Below are 27,665 nucleotides of genomic sequence, written 5' to 3' on the forward strand. Positions count from 1 at the left end.
GGGGGTCCAGGCTCCTCAGCTAACTCTGTAAAGATGGCTGCCATGATATCTGAACTTAACATCTTAGACCTGATCGATCACCCACAAACAGCCAATTAGGCATGTTTTTATTCATCTTTAATGGCCCTAGACAGGAAAGGGATGTCACACTGCTGATCAATGTCAGCTCCTTTCACCAGACTGACAGCAGACACACACACACACACTCAAAAACAGTTCAGTTTATTCAAAAAGGAACTGACATCACAGCAAGGAAAACAGTGAGACAAGAACATTGTGTCTGAAAGTAAAAACATTAGGAAAACGGCATCTGTGGTTGCTAAGCACGTTGCTATGTGAAGAGGCGGATAGTAGCATCGGCGCCAGAGGAGAAGACCCAGGGTTGCGTGGGGTGAAAGGTCACATCCAGAACACCGAGATCATGAGTCATCACATGACCTCTGAGGACTTTCACTGGGACGATGAGTGGATTCTGCAACAGGTCACTGTGGGGGTAGCAAGGAGGGTGGGGTTAGAGTGCAACTGAGAGGAGGAAAAATAAGTGCGCGCGCGTGTGTGTGTGTGTGTGTGTTTGTTTTACTTGTAAACAGTCCCGTGACAGATGATCACTGAGCCATCATCGGACGCCGAGGCAAACAGCGGGTACAGTCTGTGATAGGCCACACCCCTCACTGCTTTCTTATGGTGTCTGTAGAAAGAAGGTGATCCATATCACATGATAAATGATTAAAAAAAAAAAAACAAAAAAAACCCAAACACATCTGATCAATATGTAGTATTCTATAATCAATGATACACCAATATCAGCGCCCTGATTGAGTAAACATACTTCCACATACAACATACATCCTCACCTTCCTGGTGCAGGTCTGACTGAAATCTTATATTTCCTAAACTCCTGCACCTGCTAGGCCAGGGGTCTGCAACCTTTAACACCCAAAGAGCCACTTGGACCTGGTTTCCACGCAAAAGAAAACACTAGGAGCCGCAAATACTTTCTGAAATCTAAAATGAAGATAACACTATATATATTGTTTTTTTACCTTTGTGCTTTGTGTGAACAACTAAAGTAAGTAAGTAAAGTTTATTTATTAAGCGCTTTTCACAGACAGGCAGTCACAAAGCGCTGTACACAAATATTAAAATAAAAAATACAATCAATAGACATTATACACAATGTAAAAGATCAAATGTAAATAATGTAAAGAATATAAAATACGTAGATCAACAATAGGCTTGTTTGAACAGAAAAGTTTTTAACTGCTTTTTAAAAGAATCCACAGAGCAACTAAGGTGTGTTGCTTATAAAATCCATGAAGTGCTACAGAGAAAATTACATTTTATTTATGTAATTCTTAAAGAAATATAACAAAAGGAAAGACACCCAGCTGAACTAAAATGATCCATGTAGCAAACAAAAACTGTTGTGAGCCGCCACCCTTTTAAAAAGTAATTGGAAAAAAAAGCACTATGTCATAAAAAAAAAAAAATAGATATTTGCAAAATTCTGCCTCAATATCTATTTTACCTTGTTAATGTGTGTGGCGGGGCGTGGTCTGCAGTGCCGCTGCATGGGAGTCGGACGCACCTGAGCGGCACCCGCAATCACGCCTCGCCGCCTTAAAGCCTGTGCCCTCTCTGCTATTGTGTTGTCGGGCTGTGAGCTGAAAAGCTACAGCCGGCTGTATGCGCGACAGCAACCGTGTGTGAAAAGTGGCCAATATAGAGATGCTGAAAAGCATGTTCATGCAAACATCGTCGGGTCCGCCGTGATATGTTTACAATGAGACTTCCGGTCCCGAACCTCGGCGCACAGCGTCTGCAAATCGGGGCTTTCATCTTTACGCAGGACTGTAAGCTGTCATCTGTGAGGCAGGAGCGGTGTTTGTTTTTAACATAGTTCACGATGGAGAACAGCTGCCGACATAATGTGGATCCGAAGATCCATAATTGGCCTATCTGGGGTTGAAAGTCTCGATAAATGCACGGCGTTTCGGCGGGTACACCGGCTTCCCCGAGTGTGACTCTTATTTTGAGAGATAAAAAAAATAATAAAATATTATTTTATTTTTATATTTCAAAATCACAATAATCTTACAATATAGAACTACAAGTTTTTTTTAAAAAAAGAACTAAACACAAATAAAATGCACTTCAGCTAAATACTTGTAATTTATTTTCCCAAACCACGCGGAGCCGCAGTACAAGGACTAAAGAGCCGCATGCGGCTCCGGAGCCGCGGGTTGCCGACCCCTGTGCTAGGCTGTGAAGGCACTGCAGATCTTTCTTTTTTTTCTTTTTCTTTCTTTCTTTCTTTCTTTCATTTAAACAATGCTGCTTTATGTACAATTCAGCTCTGGCTATGCAAAATTCTGTTGGCAGCAATGTATAAAATGTGAAAAATACAAGCTGAACACAAGAGGGAGCATTATAAAATAAAGAGCTATAATCATTTTAAAACCGGGATACCATACAAATAAACTACATGGCAGTTCAGAATAGAGAGTAATTCACACTTTTCTTAGGTTTAAAGGTAACCCAGACACCTCAGAAAATGTGGATTTTGTTGATGACAAGAGGGATTTGTTCTGACCTTTTGAGGAAAACTGTAGTATCATCTGCCAGCTGAGTGCTTAGGTCTATACATGTGACATTGTGATTTTCATATAGTGAAACGTTCTTTAAAACAAACTGAGGTTGCATGAAAACACTCTGTAGGTTAGTGCAGGATAGACAGGTTAAACAGTGCACTGTCAGTGTGAAGGATGGCAATTACCCAGGACAACTCAAACTCACAAAACACTTGTTAAATTCAGGTGTGTAAAGAGCAGTAAACCTCAGGGCAGCAGCAGTAGCCCAGATCAGCTGATCACAGCCTGTGGACTAAGAAAATGTACTGGAGCTTTCAACAGAAATGATTGTGAACTGTGATTGTTTTCCTCACACTGAACTACTGCAACAAGCCTTTAACCACCCACCTCACCAATGTGAGCTATGGTCTGAGTAACCCCCATCACTCAGGCCACTCACACATGGACTCTATTCAGTCTTTTTCTTTGCACTACTTTGAAGCACTTTCCAAGTTGTTCTCCAACTTGGGCATTTCTATGTGCCTCCCACTTTAATCTCTTCCTTACTCATTTTCTGTTTAGAGACAAAGTCACATTCTACAATGTAGACAACAGAAAATAGAGCCATTTTCCCCTTCTTGTTCCTCTGCTTATGTTCTACTTAACTGATTCAAGCTGAGCGCATTTATTATCATCGAGACTAACATGAAATTTGTATTCTCATCTACTGCATTAATATAGCAGAAGGTTTATTTAGCTTTGCAGAAAAATAGGTGGTAGAAATGTTCTTTAAGGAGAGTTTTCAGAGCCTGTACTTTTTCTGTTGTACTTGAATAAAGAAGTTGAATCAGTACTTTTACAGGAGTATTTTTTTTAAATACTAGTACCTGTACTTCTACTAAAGTACAGAATGTCTGTACTTTTGCCACCTCTGCCCAACCAAACCCAAATCAGCCTCCTCCAACAGGCTCTTCAGCCACAATCTCTCCAAATCTGTAATTAATCTTATAAATATTCACTTGTTAACTCTAACCCACCGGTGCTTTACCTGTACTCAGCATTGATGCAGCTGTCTGTGAATCTACTTAATCTATAACTTCTGACTAAGTCTAGTCTAGCTGTGTTAGATACTCACTCTAACAACACCACCATCTGTAAGGCAATGCGTAAAGCTGCAATATTTGTAACCGTGAGAGTTACTAAGTAATAATAATAATAATAATAATAATAATAATAATAATAATAATAATAATAATGGATTGGATTTATATAGCGCTTTTCAAGGCACCCAAAGCGCTTTACAATGCCATTATTCATTCACTCTCACATTCATACACTGGTGGAGGCAAGCTACAGTTGTAGCCACAGCTGCCCTGGGGCAGACTGACAGAAGCGAGGCTGCCATATCAGCCACCATGTGAAGAAACCTTGACATCCGTCCTGGAGATCAGGTCTGAACGAAGACAGGAGCACTCAAGGTCACCTGCAGCTGACAGCTCATGTCTGAAAGGGTTAAACTCAGATGATCAGAGCGACTGGCAGGTACGTACCGGAGCATCTTGTAGGGTTTAGTTGACAGATCAAGGTCGAACCAGCTCAGCTTGCAGTCATAACTCCCACAGATCACATGATCACCTGCAGACACACGAACAGACAGTTGGGACAGCTGTGAAGAGAATACTGCTCGTATAAATACAAATGACTTTAGGATGAAGCAGCTGCGGTGAGCTAAACGACCATTGTGGCGGGTTTATTGGAGCCTTTAAGACTTGTGTGTGGGGGACTGGGGATATGGTTACCTCCCGGATGGACAGCCATGCTGGAGATCCACTTGGAGTTGGCTTGGAGTTTTTTGGTCATTTCTTGTTTGACGAGGTTGTAGATGCGGATCGAGCGCTGTGTGGCCACAAAGAAATAGGGCCTGATTGGGTGGAAGGATACGCACTGGACCAGGCCTTTGTTCCTGCTGAAGGGGTTCTGACTCCGCCTCTGGCTCAGCTGGTGGATATACACCTGCAGGTGGCTCGTGTTATCAGGCATCACTGATGCTAGGTAGTCTCCTTTAGCATGCCACACCACCTGGTGAACAGCCTGCAGAGATCAACAGCGATTAGGCCAGGTGTGGATCAGAGTGGGGGGTTTAAACAAACAAACAAACAAACAAAATCAGGTGGTTTTCTCACTTTGGGGTGTTGGATTTTGAGGCGGACCCCCTGGTTTAGCTCTTCCCCCTCAGCCTCGCTCCAGACAACAGACCCATTTCCTTCTGCTGGCTCCTCCCCCTCCTGTTGGGCGCTGAGGAGTCGTTCTGACGACAAGATGACCTGTTTATCTGCCAGAGAGGGAGACAGGATCAAGACCACAGAGTCCCTGAAACCAGAGAGACACAGAGGGACAGGATTCACATCAGAGGGAGAGGAGGGATGAGTTTAAAATCCTGCTTGTGGTTTCTAGAGTATTTAAAAGTATAATGGGAGGCAGAGCCTTAAGCTTTCAGGTCTCTCTTCTGTGGAACCAGCTCCCAGTTTGGATTCAGGAGAGAGAATGCTCTCTACTTTTAACATTAGGCTTAAAAGTTTTCTTCTTGATAAAGCATATAGTTAGGTCTGTACCAGGTGACCCTGAATCCTTCCTTAGTTACGCTGCAATCGTTTTCATAAAGTTGGATGTCCACAACAAAAAAACAACAGCAACAGCAAAAAAAAACAAAAAACACTACCCCAGTTTAAACCATCATTAGAAATCACTGAATTAAATTATTAATACATGCTCTCTTCCTCATATGACATCTTTATCCCCATCACGCTCCAGGGGTTATGTGATTGATGGGATATTTTCTGTATTACACTAGGACAGGGGTGGGCAACTCCAGGCCTCGAGGGCCGGCGTCCTGCAGGTTTTAGATGTGTCCTTGATCCAAGACAGTTGATTCAAATGCCTAAATTGTTCAGAGGCTTGAGAACGAACTAATCATGTGATTCAGGTGTGTTGACAGACGGAGAAACAGAGAGAGACAGAAAGACAGAGATGAGAAGATATAAAAGAGACAGAGCGATGTCAGAGAGGTGCTCACAGGGCAACAGCCAGCAAACAGACAGACGGATTTGGGTTCCAGGCAATGCTCTTCACAGCTCCGCCCACCTGGACCATCTTCATACAACGAGACGAACAGACTTCCCAGAATCTGACAGAGCCATCATCACTTCCTGTAAACAGGCAGGAGAGAGATTACAGTCCCGCCCACACTCAATGAACTCATCCAAAGGAAGGATGTTTTATTTAAACATCACCTTCAACCTGGGTTTTCGGTAAGTGCTCTGACTACAACAGAGAAAACGCAAAGAAAAACATATCCCAAATACTAGCAAAGATGCAAACATAACTGAAAAAAAAAAAAAAAAAAAAAAATAGAAACAAAAATGATAAAAGACAACATCATGCAAAAAAATTGTTTTAGTGAGCAGTTTAAAGGAAGTCTGAAAGCTGCGACCTTTATCTCCAAAGCAGGTCGTTTTTAGGAAGAATTTAATAGACAGAGTCGTGGAAAGCATTATCACGGATACTCTGTGGCAGTACAGTTGGTCTTTACAAAACACAGACTCCTGAATCAAATTTTTTTCCTGATACTACTTCAAAGACAACTGGACTCCGCCTTTCCAATAAATACACCAAGGAAAGTGTAACTGGATAAGACCACACAGAATAAAGCTGCTTTGTGCACAGACACAATTCGAAGTTATCAGGCTGAGGTCTCTGTGTAGAACTGTCATCATGTCTGGTTTTCAAACAGTAACAACAGAATGCTCATTTCGAGACTTTTAGAACACACTCTGTGGTGCAGGTGTGTAGACTGGTCGGTCAACAACCCTGCCTGTGATCGAACACTTGACTCTCACTGTGAGCTTTACATTGATGTGTAAGTGGGACAACCTGAGGTTACCTGAGGCAAGCCACTGTCCCGATGGAGACACACTGATAGAGCGAACCAGACCGCTGTGACCTCGATAGACCTGAACACACAGATAAAGATGTGAGAAAAGGTTCACCACTTTGTTTGTGTGCATGTGTTCAGGTGTGTGTGTTGTACCAGCGACTGTGTGGTGGGAAATGGCTGAAGGTCCTTTGGTTTGGGAAGCTGGGGAATCAGATCCTCTGGATTCACATTCACCTACATGCAGACAAACAGGAAATTATTTAAACCGCATGCCTAAAAGGGCAACTCCAGCTTCAGGTAGTAGGACAGACTGAGAAAGGTTACCCTCATCTTCCTCTGTCGTGGGCACAGATAAAGGTCCAGGCAGCGCTCAAACCTCTCGTGGATGAAATGAGAAAATGCTGGAACCTGACGGAGGCTCGAGTACTTCCTTGGAACAAACGGCAACTTCCTGTCTCCTGGATCCTGCTGCTCCCACAGTGCTCGCTGCAGACAGGTGAGGCAAGTGAGGACAGACAGACGGGGGTGTGTTTGAATGCAGTTCTATCTATCCTCTGAACATAAACCAGGTGAGGCAACGCACTGACAAACCTCCTCGTCAGTGAACAGATACTCGGGTGGTGGGTTGTAGGACTCATGGTGACCAGGTAAAGGGATTTTGGGGGCAGGCAGGTGCATCCTATGTCTGGCCAGAATGGAAGAGTCCTCGCTGGCCCACAAGTCGTAATACCGCCCCCTGCCATCATCCTCTACCCGCCGGGGTTTGAGCCAACCCATTTTTATGGCATGGACCAGTTTGGACACCTGCAGTCAGACAGGTGAGTTACAGAGTTACAGTTACAGCTGAGAGCAGCCAGGTAAGCCAGGTGAGTCAGGTGCATTACCTTCTCCTTCTCTGTGAGCGAGGGGATAAAGCTGCGTTTGTCTGCCGGTCTGTTGGTGATGGGATGAATCATCACGTCGCTACTGAAGAATTCTACCATTGGCTGCGGAAGAGGTGTAAAGAGACAGGTAACCAGTGTGTTCTACATTTTTAAGCCACGCTCACTTCTTGCTAGGTGGTCTGGGACATGTGGCTATTAAAGGATGGATTAAGCAGGTAAACTCAAGGCTAGTGAACGGAACCCCGGTGTCACTCTAGGAGGGCATACCTCATACTCATTGAAGTTGACGTCTCCAAACTGTCCTCTCTGCAGACGGTTCACCAGCTCCACCTGATCATCGGACAGCACAATGTCACTTCCTGTCTGCTTGTCATGCACTGTTCTCCTGCAGACAGCAAGCTGTTAGCTTCATCAGCATTCCCTATCAAACCTATGAAGAAGTTAGCATCATGCTAACCGCTCACCAGTACTCTGGGTTCTCCATCTTATCCAAGAAGTCATCAAGCTCATCCTTGTTCCTTATTGGCTTGTAGATTTTTTTCCCATCCAGATTGTACCCAATGTGAGGGAAATCTTTGTACCACTCAACAGGAATGTTCCCCACTGTGTTCCTGATATCCTGAAGGACAATGTGAGCATGAGAAACCACCACAGGATGGAGAGGGGAACATAAAAGAAGCCAATGCACCAATCAGAACATGTGTAAAGGAACAAGTATCCTGTACAAAACATGTTGTATTGTACCCACTTTAACAGGACAGTTGACAGGGGTTTGTCTTCGTTATGCTCACATATATCACAAGGCACATCCAGCAACACACAACACAGCATAACATGAAGCAAAATTCCAAAGGAACAGATCAGACATATAAAAGCAGTGTAGTCCATAAGAACGGGGTGGATCCATCTTTAAAGTGTGCTTTAGTGCGTGAGGTTCACTTTATACTCCAGATGCATGACACACAACACTGATGAGGGTCTAGAGCGATGTGAGCCACATGCTTCCAATCTCAGTGCTGAAAGACCTTCATAATAACTGCAGTGAGAGCAGCAGGCCTGAAATCACCTTTTTCCCCACAACTGAATGCAATTTTATTTATGTAGAACCAAATCACAACAACAGTTGCCTCAAGGTGCTTTATATTGTAAGGTAAAGACCCAACAAAAACAAAAAAGAAAAGAAAACCGCAACAATACCCCTATGAGCAACCGCTGTGAAAACAGTGGGAAGGAAAACCTCCCTTTTAACAGGAAGAAAACTCCAGCAGAACTACGCAGCATTTAATAAATAATAATTAAATGCAAAGGGGTGTATAAACACAAAGTGAGTGAAAAAGTTGACTAAAAAAAAAAAGAAACAATGGGAATCCCCCAGCAGTCTACACCTATTGCAACATAACTAAGGAAGGATTCAGGATCACCTGATCCAGCCCTAACTATATGCTTTAGCAAAAAGGAAAGTTTTAAGCCTAATCTTAAGAGTAGAGATAGTGTCTGTCTCCCGCATGCAAACTGATAACTGGTTCTATAGAGGAGGGGCCGGAAAGCTTAAGGCTATGTCTTCCATTCTACTTTTAAATACTCTAGGAAACACAAGTAAGACTGTAGTCTGACAACAAAGTGCTCTAATGGGGTGATATGGTACACTATAAGGTCATTAAGATAAGATGGGGCCTGATTATTCAAGAACTTGTACGTCAGAAGCCGGATTTTAAATTTGAATATGGATTTAACAGGAGCCAATGAAGAGAAGCTAGTACAGGAGAAATATACTCTCTCGTTTTAGTCCTTGTAAGTTCTCTCACTGTAGCATTTTGGATCGATTGAAGGCTTTTCAGGGAGTTTTTAGGACATCCTAGTAATCACAAATTACAGTAGTCCAACCTAGAAATAATAAATGCATGAACTAGTTTTCATGTCATTTCATCACAGCTTTTTCAGGCTAATAAAGGTCAACATGAAACAGACAACTCCAGAGCTTCACCCAGGATCTGTTGCGTATAGACATGAGTCTACAACACTGAAGGTAAGCAGCTACCGAAAGGTTTAAGGTGGAATGGTTTCTTAAGTGAGCTCTCATCATAAACCAAACATCAGAACCTGGTGCACTGACCTACTAAGCATCAAAGATACCGTCAGCTGCATTTTCATTGCAGTATATCCATCGATCAGTGAGAGACTCATAATCACTGACTCAATAACCACACACAGACTGCAGCAAATTCTGGCCAGAGACTGGCCAATTATGTGTCCATCGATCCACCCCCACATGCAAACACACACACACACACACACACACACACACACACACACACACACACAAAAGAGCAAGGACCAGGAGCAAAAATCTCCCAGCTTTTTATTAGTGTGCATGTGGCTAAAATTGCATACAATACACCAGACACAGGCATAAGAAAAGTAATGACAAGCACACACATGAATAAGTTTTGATCACCTCTTCATCTGAAGAGTCATGTTCATACTCATCTTCCTTCTTTTCTTCACTCACTTCTTCCTCCGTTCTTTCCTTCATCTACAGATGGAACAAAGTTCAGGTGATGTTCTGCAGCAGAACACTGAGGACACTTAACAGCAACCAATCAGCAGTCAGACAAACACAGTTAAAACTTAGCTGCTGACACTGTACCTTGTCATCATCATCATCATCATCATCCTCCTCCTTCTCATCGGATCCCTCTTCCCCCTCAGCATCACTCCCAGAATCCTCCAGGCCTGAGTAGACACTGTCCTCGCTATCTGATAAATCATCATCCTTATCTTCATCAGCAGGTTTCCTGTTAAAGTTGAAGATCTGAGAAGGAAAACCCAGAATTACAGAGACACTTTAAAAAAAACATCAGTTTTTGGCTGTGAGTGTAATTAAAAATAAGAAAAATAAAACCTACAAATCATTAGCACAAGCTAATTGCCTGTGCTAACGATTCTGTGAGTGATCACACACACACACTTAAATCAAACAACAACCAGCAACTAAAAGCAAAACATGAAAAATCAGGAAAACCTTCTGTACTCTGCTCAGGATTGACGTCACTCGGTGCAACACTAACCGTACACATGTACCCTGACACACTACCTGCTACAGTGCTCGTTCCGTTACAGTTTTGCTGCCATTTACGTCACTGCTTCCATGTTGGATCGTTAGCTCTGGGTCGGTGAGGTTGCTCCGACAATGCGAGTTAAAATCTAAGTTGAGGAGGTCTTCCTTTTAAAACTCCGACATTATAATAGAGCCCTAACCCGAGGCTGACATCACACATGTGCACAGAGGATGGTTCTGTGTTTATTTTAGAAGCAGCAACGCCCCGGTCCGGTCTCATGGTTCAGGTCTCGCTCCGTGTCTGCTCTGAGGGCTAAACAGCAGCCTGCCCCGTGTTAGCATGCTAGCTCGTTACTAGCACGTTACCAGATCTTCATCACTTTCCTCCTCTGTGTGTGTGGCTCACCTGGTTCTGTTCCTCTTCCTCTTCTTTACTCCTCTTCAACGCAGTTTTCTCCCCTGCTTTCTTCATCTCTCCTCTCCGCTCGCTCCACGCGTTTCTGTCCTCCTCGATTCAACCACGTGAAACCGAAGGTTAAAGGTCACGCGTCACAGGTTGAAGGCGGGGCCTGCTGATGACGCCTTGAACTTCTGGCAGAACGTCATAGTTACAGTGACAGGACCTCTGCCGAAAGAAAATCCGCAACGGAAAGAAAATAAAGACAAAGAAATCATGTTTATACTAACCGGAAGTAAAAAAAAAAAAAAAATCTCAATGTGAACATGAAGTCATTTAAAAGCGAGTAAAGCTCAGTGACTGATCAAGCCCATGGACCAACCAGGTGTTAATATGTCAGTAAGTCAAAGCTTTTAAACCAGGATATGCAGTCATCCAAAACACAATAAATCTGAGCTGACAATCTCTGAAGCGTTTCTTCATGTTTACATTAGTTAACGGTTGCTGAAATCAAAGGCTAAGGCCCTCACTTCACTCTGTCTTCACACAGGAAGAAAATCCACTGAGACCGTATCCTGCATCCCGCATCCTTCCATCAGGGGTACTTCAATTCTTGTACAGCTCCACTTTTCATATAATAAATCCCATAACATGAGTCTGCACATGAACCTGAGTGTCTGTGTGTGTGATTTTATTTCATATGAAATGTTCTAATTTCCTGATCAGATTACAATCAGACTGTCCACTCAGTCTCTCAGCTACAAAGATGGAGAATGGAGATTTGAATCTGAGCTGCTAATCAATCACTGATGGAGTCGTGGTCCCTGTCCTAATATATTGATGACTGATTCATTATTAAAGCTCTTGTGTAACAAACTAACATCTGTGTTTTTTATTGTTCGTGAAACTCGAGCAGATGAATTCTCTCCACTCTGAGCTCTGATTTCATGATTGAGGAAATCAGTCACAGGGTCAGTTAGCTGGTCCAGGTGCAGCAGGAGGTGAGGAGTCTGAGGGAACAGCTGCCAGAGAGCAGGTCAGGTTCACAGAGCTGAAGGTGGATCTCTGCGTGGAACAGAAAAGCTAGTTTCAGCTGAGGATTAAAAATCTCAGAGTTGTTAGAAAAAACTGCTTCCAGCTGCAGGCTGCAGGTCCAGCACAAAGTGGGTAGCAAAGGGTGTGTGTGTGTGAGTGTGTTTGGGGAGGTGAGTGCTGCAGCACCTCTGAGGGTTCACAGACAACAGATGTTCTGTTCTGCAAATACTGCATCTGTTAGTGACAAATCTCTCTCTCTCTCTCTCTCTCACACACACACACACACACACACACACACACACACACACACACACACACTCACTAACTCAGTTACTGACACACATGCAGATATGTTAGATAGAAAGCACTTAAGCATGTAAAGCTTATGAGTTGCTGTATGAGGCATATTGAGTGCTCAAGTGCAGTAGAAAAGCGCTTTAGAAGAACCGGTTCGACTAAACACACGGCCATATGTTCACTACATAGATGTAGTGAATATTTGAAGGAAGTTCGGCTCTGTGATTAATGAAGTGCCTTGACATCTTCAGGAAACAGGAAGTTCACATAAACGAACAAATGACAAAAACGGCGGGGCCACGTTAGTGACGCCACTGTCAAAGGGGCGGGGATTCTCTCTGCGGTCTGTTGTTGTTGTTCGGCTCGACGGAAGCTAAAACCTAACAGCTTCGCACGGAAATGCGCTCACGACTTCTATCAGATCGACAGTAGTGCTGCTGACTCGGTGAAGGTCCCGTGAGCTCGGATTGACCCGGTTCGCCCCCCCCCCCCTCCGGGTCAGATGACTCTGTCCCGTTAGCATGTTGAAGCTAACGGGCCGGTGTTCTTAGCGTCAGCCTGTTAGTCGGCAGCTAGCGGGTCTTTGTTTCCGAGCTAACCGAGGTTCTTCGCAGTATGTCCCGCTGCGTACCCCCCGCACAGCTCGATTCCGCGTTAACGTCCCGTTCAGCGGCTCGCGTCTGTGTTAATTGAATGCCGGGTTTATCGGGGAGCTCCGTTATCCTCGGTAGCCGCTCGGTTTGGAGCCGAGGTCTGCTAACAGCTGACATGCAGCGCTCAGCTCTGTGACCTTGGACCACCATTATCTTCATATCTTCATCAGAACATCAGGGTTATCATGGCCCTCAAAACAGACTGCAGGCAGGGTGTGGTTTGCCTCCTCCTCCTCACAGGTGAGTGCAGACTGACCTGTTTTCAAGTGTGTACACTTGTGTTTTGTTCTGATGACGCCGGGTCCGGTCTCTTTAAGACTTCCCCCTTCCTGACAACTTACTTTCTCATGAATAAAGTGGTTCTGGAAGATTGCAGGAGGGCAGAGCTGTACACCTGTAACCATTTAAGGACAGAGTATCACAAGCTAATGTTACTTAATTTAATGTTTAACATGGACATGTGGCAAGAAGTGATTGTGGGCACTTATTATCACCAAGATTTTATGTCCCAAAAACCTGGACCTAAATCTGTAATATTTCACAGTACAGATCTTGCTATATCAGTGTGTGCTCAGGGCGTCACAGTGTGTTACTGCACCATCCAGTCTGCTCTGAATCCACCAGTAGAGAAAGAGGAAGTACAATGGAGAGGCAGATGTGGAAGGACAGAACATCTAGTGGTGGCTCAGAACAGCTGGAAATGGCTCTTACAGATTACTTTACATTTGGTCTGCTGTGATCAATGGACAGGTGTCACTACAGTCATTCTTCATTTCTTCTGTGTAGTAAGCATAGCAGTTGGCAGATATCAATCAGTTTCTATTAAAGCTTGAAGATGTTGAGCATGGTTCAGTAATAATACCAATCATGATAATGAAACGGTCTATGTAAGTGATCAGGGCTTCACAAGTATCTTAACAGGGACCACCTTCTCTTAACCACTTTGGGCTGGAGTCAGAATGACAGGCTGGTACACCTGACTAGGTTCCCTGTCCGTCACAGGGCTAGCACTTACCACCAATAAGAATCACCAGTTGACCAGCAAGCTTTTCTTTAGTCTGTAGGAGAACAGATACCACAGAAAGGACAGGAAGTCTGATCCTTCTTCCTGTAACAGCTGTAACCACTGCAACACTTGACCTTAGACTGCTTTATGACACAACTACACTAAAACTGGCATAACAGCACCCCTGGTGGTCAAACTTGTAACATTTGATTATCATTTTTTGAAAATTAACAATGTTGAGCATTGGCCAGCTATTTGACCCTGCAAGATTGAGCATTCTTTAAGATGCCAAATTTTCAAAATAGAGTCCTCCCATTAAGTATCATCTGCTATCTTCCTTCAACATTTTATCCATCCTGTTTAACTTTATGTCTTTTTTACATGTAACATTTAACAAGAACTTGCTGGATGTAGAACACTGTGTTGAGACCACAGACAGGATAAACGATGGCCCAAGCTTGTGTATGTGAAAAGCAAAACATGCATTCTTTTTTCTAATGGTCACCAAGGCCAATTACCTGTAGTTCTATACAAGTCTGTGTGAAACCTGACCTCTGACCTCCGTAAAGATGTTCCCGATTAGTTTAGGGGCTCAGTCACTTGTTTGAGTGATTTAAATATGAAGTCCTGATTACTAAGGATATGCTAACGACTGATTGGCAGGTCATTAGCCAATGATGCGGCAGTTTCACAGTGAGCTCCAGCTCTCACTCTTCAGATGTGGTTTTAAAACAGCAAGATGGCTGCAGCAAAAACTCTCAAAGCTTCATAATATAATTGTAAACTGATTGCAAAAGTCCTTATCTGACCTTCAAGGGGGACAGAGGCAAGCGTTTTCATCACACTGTCAAGACATTTTTATAAAAAGGGTGGGGATAATCTGAGTCCATGATCTAAACATGTACAAATAAGCGGCTCATGAATCAGCCTGATCACCTGGCATACTGTCTCTGTGCATGGTTTTCCAGCTGCACAGGAGCACAGAAGAGAGCATTACGCAGAGTTGTACAGGTTGCCTAGCGGATAGTCAGATGTCCTCTCCTCTTTTCTCAGGAAGATTAACAAATTCCTTCAAGACCCATCGCACTCTGGTCATGTACTGTTTCAACATCTACCTTCAGGCAGACGTTTCAGATCCATAAAGACAAAAATTAACAGACTAAGGAACAGCATTATCCAGCTGTTCATCAGCTGTATGTCACCCTGTTATCAATATAGCTGGGATAGCTCAGTAGGTAGAGTGGTGGCCCCATGATCAGAAGGTCGAGGGTTCGAATCGACTGAACAGCTACCCTGAGGTACCCCTGAGCAAGGTACCGTCCCTACACACTGCGTACCGGGCAGCCAGTGGCTGCCCACTGCTTCACTGAGTGAATGGGTTAAATGATGAGAGGAAATTCTCCACGGGGATCAATAAAGTATACATTATTACATTATTATTATTATATGAAATCACTTCTAACCACGTGTTGTTGTGTTTTTTTTTCCCCAGGATGCTTTTCTGCCTCTCAGAGGAATGAAAATGTCTATGTGTCAGGGATTTCTAATGGTGAGGTCACATTCATGACATCAGAGCAGCACTAATGGCACACACACACCCACAAACACACAGTGTCACACTAACAGTCCGACCCTGCCCCCCAGCCTGCAGTGACGTGGCAGAGCTCCTGCGGGCATCCAGCGGTATAATCACCAGCCCCGGATGGCCCTTCCAGTATCCAGCCCGAATGAACTGCAGCTGGAATATCAGGGCACGACCTGGAGATGCCATCACCATCAGGTACTGCACTTACTGTCTCCATAGTTACACCTGCCACATCCACATCAGGTCACAGAGTAAAAAGCAACAACCAAATCCTCATTTTAACCCCATCTTTGCTCTCATGATGCCCTCCCTGTTCTGTCTTTGCAGCTTCCAGGACTTTGACCTACAGGGTTCCCATCGCTGCACCTCAGACTGGATGTCCATCAGCAGCTACAGGAACCTGGATGGACTCCGGGTTTGTGGCTCCTCCTTGCCACCACCCTACATCTCCTCTCAGGACCATTTGTGGATCCACTTCCACTCGGATGACAGCCTGACGGGAAAAGGCTTCAGACTGTCATACATCAGCGGTGAGGAAACGGGATGTGGTATTGGTGATGTAACTGGAGTAGAGGCTATTCCTGGATGGGAAACAAGTAAGATTTGTTGTGTTTGCAGGTAAGCCGCTGGCATCCAGCTGTGATGTGGACCAGTTCCACTGCTCAAATGGGAAGTGCATCCCAGACTGGTGGCGCTGTAACTCCATGGACGAATGCGGTGACAATTCAGATGAAGAGATGTGTGTGGACTCGCCATTCTCCTTCCAGCCCTGCAGCCTGAACCAGTTCCCCTGCCTGTCTCGCTACACCCGCATCTACACCTGCTTGCCCCACAGCCTGCGCTGCGACGGTAGCATCGACTGCCAGGTAACATGCCACCTAGGTGAACCATTGCAACTGCTCAAATGGTGCCTCGCCCACTTGCCGCTGCTGTTTATGTGAATTACATTAATGTGTCAAACAATAACAGGCAGCCAGAGTACTGAACCGGTACTCCTGCCATTCGCCCGATGCACATCCTTGGGTTCACCACTCACACCACATGTGGGCTAATCACCACAAAGAGATCTGCCAGAGTTCTGCTGACTCAGCCTGTGCTGCTCTGCTATCTGTAACTTGAGCTGATCTGTTGGAGCTTATGAAATGAAATGGTCTCTTAATGATACAGACATCATGTCAGATGATGAGCAGAATGTGAGCTAGGGCGTTAGGATTTTAAGCATGTTTAATATGAATATAGCTGTTTATATCTTACGAGGTATTAGTATTGTACTAATGCTGTGTTTACTCAACATATTGCTACAAGTCGTTACATCTACGAGAAGGAGCACCTTATGTTGAAGATTTAACCCAGTGCTTTAGAGCTCAGGTGACCGGGACTGTGCCTGGTCTCCAAAGGAGACAACAATCCACTTCAGGGGTTCCTTGGGCTGGACTGCTGACCATGTCCTCAACTTGGTGTGTCACAACGTCTCTTTCAGGACCTTGGCGATGAGATAGACTGTGATGTTCCCACCTGTGGCGAGTTGTTGAGGAACTTCTATGGTTCTTTCAGCTCTCCAAACTATCCTGATTTCTACCCTCCAGGAAGTAACTGCACCTGGCTGATTGACACTGGAGACCACCGAAAGGTAACCTCTGATCCCTGAGCGTGTTTGGGTAGCAAAGGACATCAACATTCCTGATGTTCTTCCTGTCTTCTCCTGCAGGTTATCCTAAGGTTCACAGATTTTAAACTTGATGGGACTGGCTATGGCGACTATGTCAAAGTCTATGATGGGCTGGAGGAGAACCCCCGTCGCCTTCTCAGGGTGCTGACTGCCTTTGACTCCAGAGCGCCGGTCGCTGTGGTTTCATCATCCGGTCAGCTCCGAGTTCACTTCTACGCTGACAAGATCAATGCGGCCAGAGGCTTCAACGTCACCTACCAGGTGTGTTTGATTTTTGAGGTGTTGTGCAGGTGGTGTTCTGTTCTATTGTTCTTGATTAAGCATTCTTTGTGGTCCTGTTTTTAGGTGGATGGGTTCTGCCTGCCCTGGGAGGTTCCATGTGGGGGGAACTGGGGCTGTTACACCGAGCAGCAGCGCTGCGATGGGTACTGGCACTGCCCCAACGGTCGGGATGAGCTAAACTGCTCCTCTTGTCAGGAGGATGAGTTCCCCTGCTCCAGAAACGGAGCCTGTTACCCTCGGTCGGACCGCTGCAACTACCAGAACCGCTGTCCCAATGGTTCTGATGAGAAGAACTGCTTCTTCTGCCAGCCAGGAAACTTCCACTGTAAGGTACGATGATAAGACCATACCGGCGTGTTCTGACTTCAGTCTTTAACAATTCAACTCAAACGAGAAGCAGTAGGGTGGTCCTGTGAATCATCACAGACATATAATCTCCCTCACACAATAAACTGTAGGTGAACTTTGTTTAAAGCAGGTTCCATTTTCAACTTTTTGTAGATGATTGTTGGGTTTTTCTCTGTATGCATTATTGTAGGGTCTACCTTATAATATAAAGCGCCTTGAGGCGACTGTTTTTGTGATTTGGCGCTGTATAAATAAAATTGAATTAAATAGATGTAGTTTACAAATGCCTTCCAAATGCCTGACATCACATAGTCAGCTGCCATTAAAAGAAAAATTGCAGCTAAAACATTAGAAATGCAACCAAATAACTCCAAACACATCTTGTCTGCAGCTGTAAACAGCTGTAAACCCACTCAGTTTGAGGCTGATCACATGATGGCAGCATCAGGACAGCTTTGTGGAGTCCAAGTCACAATTCCCACATCTGTCTTTTGTTGTGTGCCATTCTGTCTAATACAGAGAAAGGCATGTTTAACATCCAGTTACAGAACACTACAACACTTTAACCTTTGAGTGATCCCTGTGTGTCTGATCCCTTCAGAATAATCGCTGTGTGTTTGAGTCGTGGGTTTGCGACGCACAGGATGACTGTGGGGATGGCAGCGACGAGGAGAGTTGTCCTGTCATTGTTCCCACACGAGTCATCACAGCTGCCGTCATTGGCAGCCTCATCTGTGGCCTCTTATTGGTCATTGCCCTTGGTTGCACATGCAAGCTGTACTCGCTGCGCATGTTTGAACGCAGGTGAGAATGTCAATACATTTCTGTTCACCTCGTGCCTCTGAACTCATTGTGATTCAAGGCTTGTAATTGGTTGTTCCAGGTCATTTGAGACCCAGCTGTCCAGAGTGGAGGCGGAGCTGCTGAGGAGGGAAGCCCCGCCCTCTTATGGTCAGCTGATTGCGCAGGGACTGATCCCACCTGTGGAGGATTTCCCAGTGTGCTCAGGGAGCCAGGTACAGTTCTTATCTCACATAGCAGGAAGCTCCTGATTAAAGTTTTTGCACACAGCTCTCTTTGTACACTGAAGAATGATCATATGGTTAGGTCTGAGGTCAAATGGAGGTTAAATACCACCTTTTTAAAGGTGACTCTATGTGGTCCTCAGGGACTTCAGCTAGATCCAGTTTGAACTGGTTCTGATGATTTCTCTTGTCTCTGTCCTCAGGCCTCTGTCCTGGAAAATCTTCGTCTGGCAGTCCGCTCTCAGCTCGGCTTCACATCCCTCAGGCTGCCCTCCTCTGGTCGTCGTAGCAACCTGTGGCGTCGCCTCTTTACTTTCTCACGGTCCCGGCGCTCAGGTTCTTTGGCTCTGGTCTCTGCAGACCTGGAGGACAGCGCTGGCACTGGTAGCACCGGAAGCTCCGGCTCAGACCTGTTGTCTCCAGACTCGGATGATACAGACACTGAGGGCGAGCGAGGGCGAGGCATCAGTGCAGTGGGTGGGCCTGTTTCACCCCTCCCCCAGAAGACCCCGCCTCCCTCCGCTGTAGAGGCTGTGCTTTCGATGACACCTTCTGTGACCCTGACATCTGGCCGAGACAATGACAGGCCTAGAGAGGCCCTCCCTCCATCCAGCCCTGTCACTATAGTAACCTCCAGTCCAGATCCTGAATGTCACAGTGACACCTCTGACCTCTCCGCCCCAGCTGCCTCTGCCCTGCAGCGCCTGGCCCAAAACCTGCACCGCTTAGCTAGAAATCTGACAAGAACAAGTCAGAACCAGCAGAGCCAGACCTGGAGCAATCATAGCCCACTGCACCAGCTGGAGACAGGAAGAGGTGGGGTTGAAGTCACAGAGCGACGGGGGAGTGGAGAGGAAGACGAAGATGTGGAGCTCCTGATCCCCGTCTCTGACTCAGACTCCTCTTCCTCGTCCTTGCTTGTCAGCGACATCCGACAACCTCTGCTCGAGTCATACCCCTCCTCCACTGTGAACCATGCCCCCCGCCATCACAATGGGAACAGTGGTCGAGGAGGGCGGGATGGCCCCTGTGAACACTGCGGAATGGTCCACACAGCTCAGATCCCTGATGCTTGCCTGGAAGCGACTGGCAAAACAGAGAGCAGTGATGATGAGCTGCTGCTGCTATGCTAACAGGCGAACTGAAAGGCTAACACTAGCCCTACTCCTTCAGTGTTCTAACACACTAAGTGCAGCTGTAAGCCTGTCGGTTAGCATGTTAACAACATGCTAACATGTTAACAACAGCATGTTAACAACATGCTAACTGACAGGATAGCACTGCACAATGCCACACACCTCACTCCTCACACACTGAGAGGGGTGGGATTATTATATTATAGCATCCTAGCTGGATCTGTGATGTCAAAGGTAAACAAACTGAGTGATGTCACTGATTGAATTTTATTTGGTACGACTTTAAAAACAGTCCCTCTGTTTCCCGGTCTATCTGTTAAAGCGCTGCCCAACCTTAGGTACGACTGAATTCTAGAGTTCCCAAGCAGGAGAGGGTCATTGACCGTTGGAGGCAGCCAAACACTTCTTCCTAAAATCTAAGGCCAGGCCACATAAGAGAAGATAACCTTTATTAGTCCCACGCGTGGGAAATTTGTTTCCCAAATATATAGCCCTCCCCCCAATAGTTCAGTTGGCATTTACTTTACTCCCATTGGTCCTGATGTCAGTGACTGCACTGACATCAGAGTTCAGGTTACTTCCTTTGGTACTGCACACAAACTGAGGCAGAGGTGAGGTCAACAGGTTCTCCTGTCACCTGCAGTCACATAAGGGTGGTGCCAAGTACGAAGGAATATCAGGGCCACATTAGGCAAAGCATATATATATATTATTGATTATTGGGTGTCGAACTCCAGGCCTCGAGGGCCGGTGTCCTGCAGGTTTTAGATCTCACCCTGGGTCAACACACCTGAATCAAATGATTAGTTCATTACCAGGCCTCTGGAGAACTTCGAGACATGGTGGCCGTTTATCAATGCCCAAATGCACGCGATGCGTGCATCGCGTGCTCGGTGAGTACGTACTCGCCGAGAACGCACGGGAGTACGTACCGCCGAGAATCGAGACACGGACTCGTGGGCGTTTCTCAATTCTCAAAACGCGAGCACGGACTCGTGATTTGTACAGTCGAACACCAGCGTGCGTGATGATGTCACAGGTCCGGAGTTTTTACTGCCGTCCCTCCTAATTTAACTGTGAGTAACATGTTATGAAGCTTAACTTTAATCACAGCCAAACCGGTTTACTCAGGAACAAATAAAACACTGAAATGAACCAAACATTAACATTTAGAAGTGATCTACGTGACTTATATATCATTTGTAACCTCAGTAGTGAAACCTCTATTAATAAAAATAGTGTACATGTACATACATGTACATACCTTAATAAAAACAAGCAGGTGAGATGTTAGAACGCTTTTATTTCTATTCTAGTGGACACTCAATACTATAGACAGCTGCTGGGGTTTCTTTAACCTGAGTAGTGAGAAGACCGCGAGCGGGGGGGGGGCGCGATGTGCCGGGAGTCCGCTGTTGAGTTTTGGACGAAATGCATTCTGGGATATATAGCTGTCCCAAGTCTACACCGATGCATGCTCGATAAAATGGACGGCTCGAGAACACATCCGGGACTTTTTCGCGTTCTCGGCGTGATGCGTACTTCGAATTGGAACAGTACTTGGTCTCTGACTGATGACGTATCACGAGAACGCAAGTACGCACAAGTACGCATATTGATAAACGCCCGTTGAGGAGGTAATTTAGCCATTTAAATCAGCTGTGTTGGAACAAGGGCACATCTAAAACCTGCAGGATACTGGCCCTTGAGGCCTGGAGTTCGACACCTGTGATTTAGATAATAAACTCGTAATTTTGAGAATAGTCAAAACGTGGAAATTACATTTTCAATACAAACAGCCACGGCTTCTATGCCCTCTACAAAATGCCTTGTGTAGTTGAGTTAGTGAAATTACTTCAGAATCGGTTTTCATTACAGGAACGTGTTTCTCTTTTAGCTCATAAACACAATGATGCTGAAGAGATGGTGCAGAAAGCTGCATCTGGTCAGAAGGGAAAAATACACAAACTTGAAAGAGTTGGTCGGATTTGTGCTAAATGAAATGGCTAGCAATGGACAGGTGCAAAGATACCAATGGTTGTATCACAAAACACAATAAGACACATCTGTTTGTTTCACTAACTTATTTACACTATATAGAGGGTATAAGAGCCATGGCAGTTTCTTGGCTTGAAATGACTGTAATCTCCACATTTTGACTTGTTTTATTCAAAATACTATTTCAAGTTTGAGCTTATATTTCAACTTTAATCTCAAAATTGACACTTTTTTTTCTTAATGTGACCCTAATACTTCATCCTATTCAAGAGACGCTGGATGATTAGGTCAAATATTCGGTGTTTTGAGTAGGAGAATGTTCATTGGCTACTGACAGTAAAGCACAATGTGACATGTTCAACAGTCGAGTTTGATTTTAGAACCAGACCAATAGCTGGGTTTTCTGCCCGAAATGATGTGACCCTCATGTTCAGTTCAAAGAAAAAGAAGGTCAAAGGTCAGTGTTTACAGCTCACATTGGACCTAAAGGATTTGATACAGCGGAGGATCAGAACTCAAGTCAGACTTACCTGAATTATAAAGGTTTAGTAGCCTCGCCCGTCGTCGCTGCTCCTCCTAGACTGACGTCATTTCTGATGTTTGTTACAGTTTTTGGTACTCAGCTGACCTTGTGTGTGTGTGTGTGTGTGTGTGTGACTATGTATATTTATTATTATTATTATTATTATTATTATTCATGATGTGGTTATTATTGTTGTAGTTATTATTCTTGTTGTTGTGGTGGTTTTGCTGTTTTCTGGCCTGCATGAATTTGGCCGTTTCGTGTTTTTCTTTGTAGTTAAAAACTGTTAAACTGCACTAAACATTAAAGATTCACCTCCAGTGTCTCTTGTATTCTTTTTCTTTGCTCAGCTTTCCACATGAACGAACACATCACTATTTGCTCTGTGACAGCACATAGATGAGAACAGAGCTGGTGAAAAAAAGTAGGTAATTCAGAGTAAGCAAGTGAACTCAGCTCCTGTCAAATGTGTCAAATATCAATTTACTTGTAGAAACATTTAATTATTTCACTATATCATTAATAATTTCGTGGTTCCTGTGCTTCAGTATGTCATAAAATAATTTAACGTTCACTGCACTAATTGATCCAGGGTTTACTCAGTGCATTCACATGAAAGGGGTGGTGTTGGCAGGATCTAAACAATCTAAAAGGATCATTTCATAATTCATACGGCTATTCATTCAAAGTAAATGACCGCTATGAGTACCACCTACACCACAGATGAAATGGTTAGCAAATAAAAAATTATATAGAACATAAATATAACAGTAAAATGCAAATCAACACTAGGAAACTGGCTAATGTGGTGATTTATAGAAAATAGCAGTAAAATAAAGATTTTCATCCCAATGAATGATTTTATGACTGAGTGCACGCTGTTAATTTGTAAGGTGACATTAGAGCTGTGAAACTTTAAACTGAATCCATTTAATCATTAAAGCTTAAATCACTGCATTTTGCCACAGATCAAAGTGAAAGTAATTCAATGGATTGAACACAGATGCTGAGCTGTCAACTGATCGGTACCTGGTGTTGACTTGGATCAGGTAGGGGGAAGATGCTGGACTGACATGGTGTATCCAAATGCATAGTGAGAGTGCACTGGGAACACCTGGCAGAGGCCCCTGTCCTAAGACCTTCAACTCCTACCTCCAAAAAGCTTTGATTGCATTCCAAAGGAGGCTGGGGACACAGAGTCCATGTGGATTCAGTGGACTCTGGCCTTTGTCACCAATACTGTTCATAGTTTTTAATGAACAGAATATCTAGTTGTAGCCAGATGGTGGACAGTGGTCTCTGCTTCATTCGCCTTGGCATTTTATCTATGCTTTTTGCAGATGATGTGGTTCTGTTGGTTTCATCAAGCAGGTGACCTGCAGCTTAAGCTGGAGCAGTTCAATTCAAATGTGAAGTAGTGGGAATGAGAATCAGCAACTCCTTGTCCAAGTGGGACCTGGAGTGCCCACTTCCAGGTCAGGTACGAGTTAATTCCCCAGGTGGCAGAGTTGAAGTATCTTGGGGTCATGGTCACAAAAGAGTAGAGAATGAAGCGTGAGAGGTACTACTGGATTGGGGCAGTGTCCGCAGTAATGTGGCTGCTGTATTGATCTTTTGTAGTGAAGAGAGAGAAGAAAAGCGAAGATTTTGATTTACTCGTCAATTTATATTACTACCCTTACCTATGGTCACAAGCTCTGGGTAGTGACAAAAAGAATGAGATTGCAGATATAAACAGCAGACACTTGATTGCAGCTGTTGCTGCTATGGGTGGCCCGACCAGTCATTAGTTATAAGGAATCAGTCCCACTCATAACCACTGTTAGCAGTATCAAATGAATCACCTACAACCACTTTCCAAGTGCCTCACTACAATACTATGGAGGACAAGAAGTGTGGTGCACATCAAAATATTTATATTTTATACACAGTGTGTGCAACGACTGCAGCCTTTAAACTTGTGATTAAAATACTGTCTGCAAACATCAGTCCAGATGTTACCACATTACTTTCTGATACTTCTAGTTAAAAGAACTGAGACAGGGTGATTAAAATAATAGCTGTCAGTTCTCTCATTATTTATATTACTGCCCTCTGCCAAGACTGAAGAGGACACTATTGACTTAATTTTGTTTATTTCTGGCCTCTATAAAATCTGATCGCTTAGATTTCTGAATCTAAAGAATGAATGCATTTAAATTAGGAACTGCACACCTAGCCTTCAAAAGTCTGGTAAAGTATGAGTACCGTTTTTAAGTTTTGTAACACCCTGTTAAAGATCACATAAGAAACACACCACATCTCATTTTATATAGTACACTGTTTAAATTACAAACTATATACTCCAGTGTTCCGCTTAATCAGTCATTTTTTACTGATATCACTGATAAACCAGTTGTGAAATTCCCCTGGAAGTGTTTTTACAAACTGTTTCTTGTTTTTGAACAATTTATCAGCAACTGTCTCCACAGCCTTATTGGAAGATATTTGAATATCTTCTGTTCCACTTTTCCTAACCTGGAGATCCTGACAAGGACACAAACCTTAGCGCTTATCATAGACGTTACATCCTCCGTGCAGCAAATCCAGAGAGAGATCAGTGATCGGAAATCTACCCCTTTCTGGCAGCTAAAGTTAGCATTCTTTGAAAAATGCTGGATCATATATGATTTGTCTGAGACCTAAGTTTGTGGTGAACATGCCCCATCACACCTCTATTGACTTCACCAACAGTACAGATATTCTGTGCTTAAGTAGAAGTACAAATACTACTGTTAAAAATACACCAGTAAAAGCTGAAGTACTGATTTAACTTCTTTACTTAAGTAAAAACGTACAGGCTTTGAAATGTACTCAAAGTAAGAAAGTAAAAAGGAGGATGTTTCTATTTCTGTGCAAAGCTATCTGAATCTTGTGCTAACATAGTGATAAAATATTATCAGTGGATAGGTCTGAGGAAAAAGAATGAAAATAAATACTATATATCTATTTTCTTTTGCCTACACTGTAGAGGATGACTTTGCCTCTAAATAGGAAAATGTGTACAGTCAGGGGCTAAAGACGGGGGAACCCTGAAATTGGTTGTAACAGCTCGGTGTGGGTAAAGGAATCACAACTCACAATAATTTTTATTTCTATTTCTATTCTTTTTGAATCTCTGCTACACTTGATGTCACCTAACTCTGACAATGAAACCGCTGCCACTGTGCACCAGCCCAACACACTGTTCTTTACTTTAACCCATCACAGTACAGTAAACTAACCAGTTTATCTTGTACTAACATGCAGCGTGTTTTCATGCAACCTTTAAATACCAGTAAGTCATCCTTAGTTTGATAATTAAAGTAAAAAGTAGTCAGTAAAAACTACTGAAGTAAAGTAGAGATACCTGAAAATTGTACTTATGTTGCAACAGTAATGAAGTATTTGTACTTTGTTACAGTTTGCCACTTCTGGACTGTGCTGTATGCATTAAGGAGGATGGAAGCTTCAACACTGAAGTTCACTGGAGGCCCAAACACACAGACAAGTACTCTTTGACTCCCACCACCCTCTGAAACACAAACTTGGGGTAATCAGGACATTGCAACACCAAGCAGAAAATGTTCAGCTGCAACTTCATTAACAATGTTAACAAAGTGTGGAGTGATTTCAGAACCATCCTGGGCTATAAGAAACAGAGCCTGTAAGGGACACAAAAGCGGGCAAATGAAGTGGATCACTTTTTCAGTAGGTGTGATCTGCCCCCCTGCCAGGTTTGGCCCCACTGTGCAACTTCTAAAACCTTATGATGCTACTACAGCCCATGGGCTCAAGATTTGCCAGACACCAAATATTTGAACACTTCAGAAAGGAACGACTACGATGCTTTCTAAGATTTGAATGAGTACCATTACTTTGTTGCTAGTCACCAGGTAGCACAGCATTATATTCCAGGTAGCTGAAATTAAGTAACCCTACAAACATTCTTACTGTTTAGTTTCAGTCTTAATCTTTTTTGCCAGAAATGTTAGTCGAGTTGCCCGTTTTAGTTTTTTATTTAAATCCCTCAGTCAGAACATGGCATATCATGTTTGGATCCAGAAGTGGCTAGTGAAATCAGACCACAAGAGGTGTATAGCAACACAGTGAGAATCTGTTTTGCACTGTGTTGTATATAGTGAGTCAGCTACAGGAGAACTTTCAAAGACCCAAAAACATTTTAATGTGTAGAACCTCACAGATCCAGTCACCTTTGTAAAAATCACAGAACCAGTGTTCTCAGTAATATCATCAGAATCTTGTAAAACCAGAGTTATGTACCTAACTTGATCATAACGTCCTAAACAGAAACACAGAGGTTGTTTAAGAATCTTTATTTTGAAGTTTTAGACAACATTCTCATGTTCTCACACCCTGGCATGGTCTTACATATTTTCATGCTCTCACATGTTGTCATGTTTGTTGTTCTCATGTTCTTTTGTTTTCACGTTTTCATGATTTTACTGGTTGGTGTGGTGTTTTTCTTCGATGGAGTTTATGTTCTAATGTTTTCGTCATTCCATGCATAAACATAAAGAAGCCCCCTCTATGTTCCTGTGTCTCCATGGATACTATCTCATAACTCAATCTTGTGGGTTCCTGACATGTCTTTAACAGTCGTATGACTTCCAAGGAGCTGCTGTGATTAGCTGGCAGCTGGAGGTCACATGGCCACTCCTTTCTTTACCCATCATCCTTTGTTGAGTGTCTCCCCCCGCAGTGGGCGGGTCAGGAATAGCACCTTCCTCATCGTCCTAGTGACATCATCATGAAATTGTCATGTCATCCCTGTGATGTCATCATGCAGCATGCAGCAGCAGAGGATTCTGAGACTTTGTTTTAGGGCCCATCCTGCAACGTGTCTATGACCAATCAGCCATGCCTCCTGATGCTAAGACTTGCTACCTTCTGTCTCCTTATTGGTCAACGGCGCCAACGCAGGATCCACTAATGAGGTGGCAGGAAACAGTTTGAACCAGCCAATTACCATATTGGACAGGTCCAGATCATCCAATAGAATCTGGGCAGCGCCCATGAATGATTTATGGTCCATCCGACCGTAGTCACCCCAGACGATGATCTGCAGAGAGAGGAGAGGAGGAGATCCTCAGTGACATTACACACATGAAGGTGTGTTTTTTTTCTTTGTAGATGGCACTGTGAGTGGGTTTTTTTTGCTGTTTTGAGGATCATTAGATAATGAACCTCAGAAAGATAAGATTAATATCTACAACAATGAAGAAC

The 27,665-nt window shown here is 43.9% G+C and overlaps 3 protein-coding genes across 3 annotated transcripts in view; 1 reads left to right on the plus strand and 2 right to left on the minus strand.

Annotated features, from left to right (window-relative positions):
• Positions 1–205: 205 nt before the first annotated feature.
• Positions 206–11,025, minus strand: bop1 (BOP1 ribosomal biogenesis factor). Its single transcript, XM_031733557.2, has 16 exons — positions 10,853–11,025; positions 10,036–10,200; positions 9,844–9,921; positions 7,853–8,007; positions 7,656–7,773; positions 7,389–7,490; positions 7,096–7,308; positions 6,829–6,990; positions 6,658–6,738; positions 6,511–6,580; positions 5,644–5,776; positions 4,754–4,940; positions 4,370–4,661; positions 4,121–4,205; positions 581–688; positions 206–485 (listed from the first exon to the last, which is right to left on the minus strand). The coding sequence occupies exons 1-16, from the start codon at positions 10,916–10,918 to the stop codon at positions 332–334; spliced, it is 2,169 nt and encodes a 722-aa protein (XP_031589417.1). The 5' UTR covers positions 10,919–11,025; the 3' UTR covers positions 206–331.
• A 1,250-nt stretch (positions 11,026–12,275) lies between these two features.
• On the plus strand, positions 12,276–20,693 carry lrp12 (low density lipoprotein receptor-related protein 12). Its single transcript, XM_031733556.2, has 11 exons — positions 12,276–13,068; positions 15,327–15,383; positions 15,479–15,614; positions 15,747–15,949; positions 16,038–16,285; positions 16,900–17,049; positions 17,128–17,349; positions 17,434–17,700; positions 18,320–18,522; positions 18,602–18,734; positions 18,947–20,693. Exons 1-11 carry the CDS (start codon positions 13,014–13,016, stop codon positions 19,874–19,876), a joined length of 2,604 nt encoding a protein of 867 aa, XP_031589416.1. The 5' UTR covers positions 12,276–13,013; the 3' UTR covers positions 19,877–20,693.
• Positions 20,694–26,739: 6,046 nt separating this feature from the next.
• rims2b (regulating synaptic membrane exocytosis 2b) overlaps positions 26,740–27,665 on the minus strand; it is a 71,330-nt gene continuing 70,404 nt past the window's right edge. The window contains exon 38 of the mRNA XM_039605625.1: positions 26,740–27,501. Coding sequence (XP_039461559.1) covers positions 27,313–27,501 — 189 coding nt within the window. The 3' untranslated portion in view covers positions 26,740–27,312. The remainder of the gene's footprint in view (positions 27,502–27,665) is intronic.

This window comes from Oreochromis aureus, linkage group 22, assembly GCF_013358895.1.
Source record: "Oreochromis aureus strain Israel breed Guangdong linkage group 22, ZZ_aureus, whole genome shotgun sequence".
NCBI classification, from domain to species: Eukaryota; Metazoa; Chordata; class Actinopteri; order Cichliformes; family Cichlidae; genus Oreochromis; species Oreochromis aureus.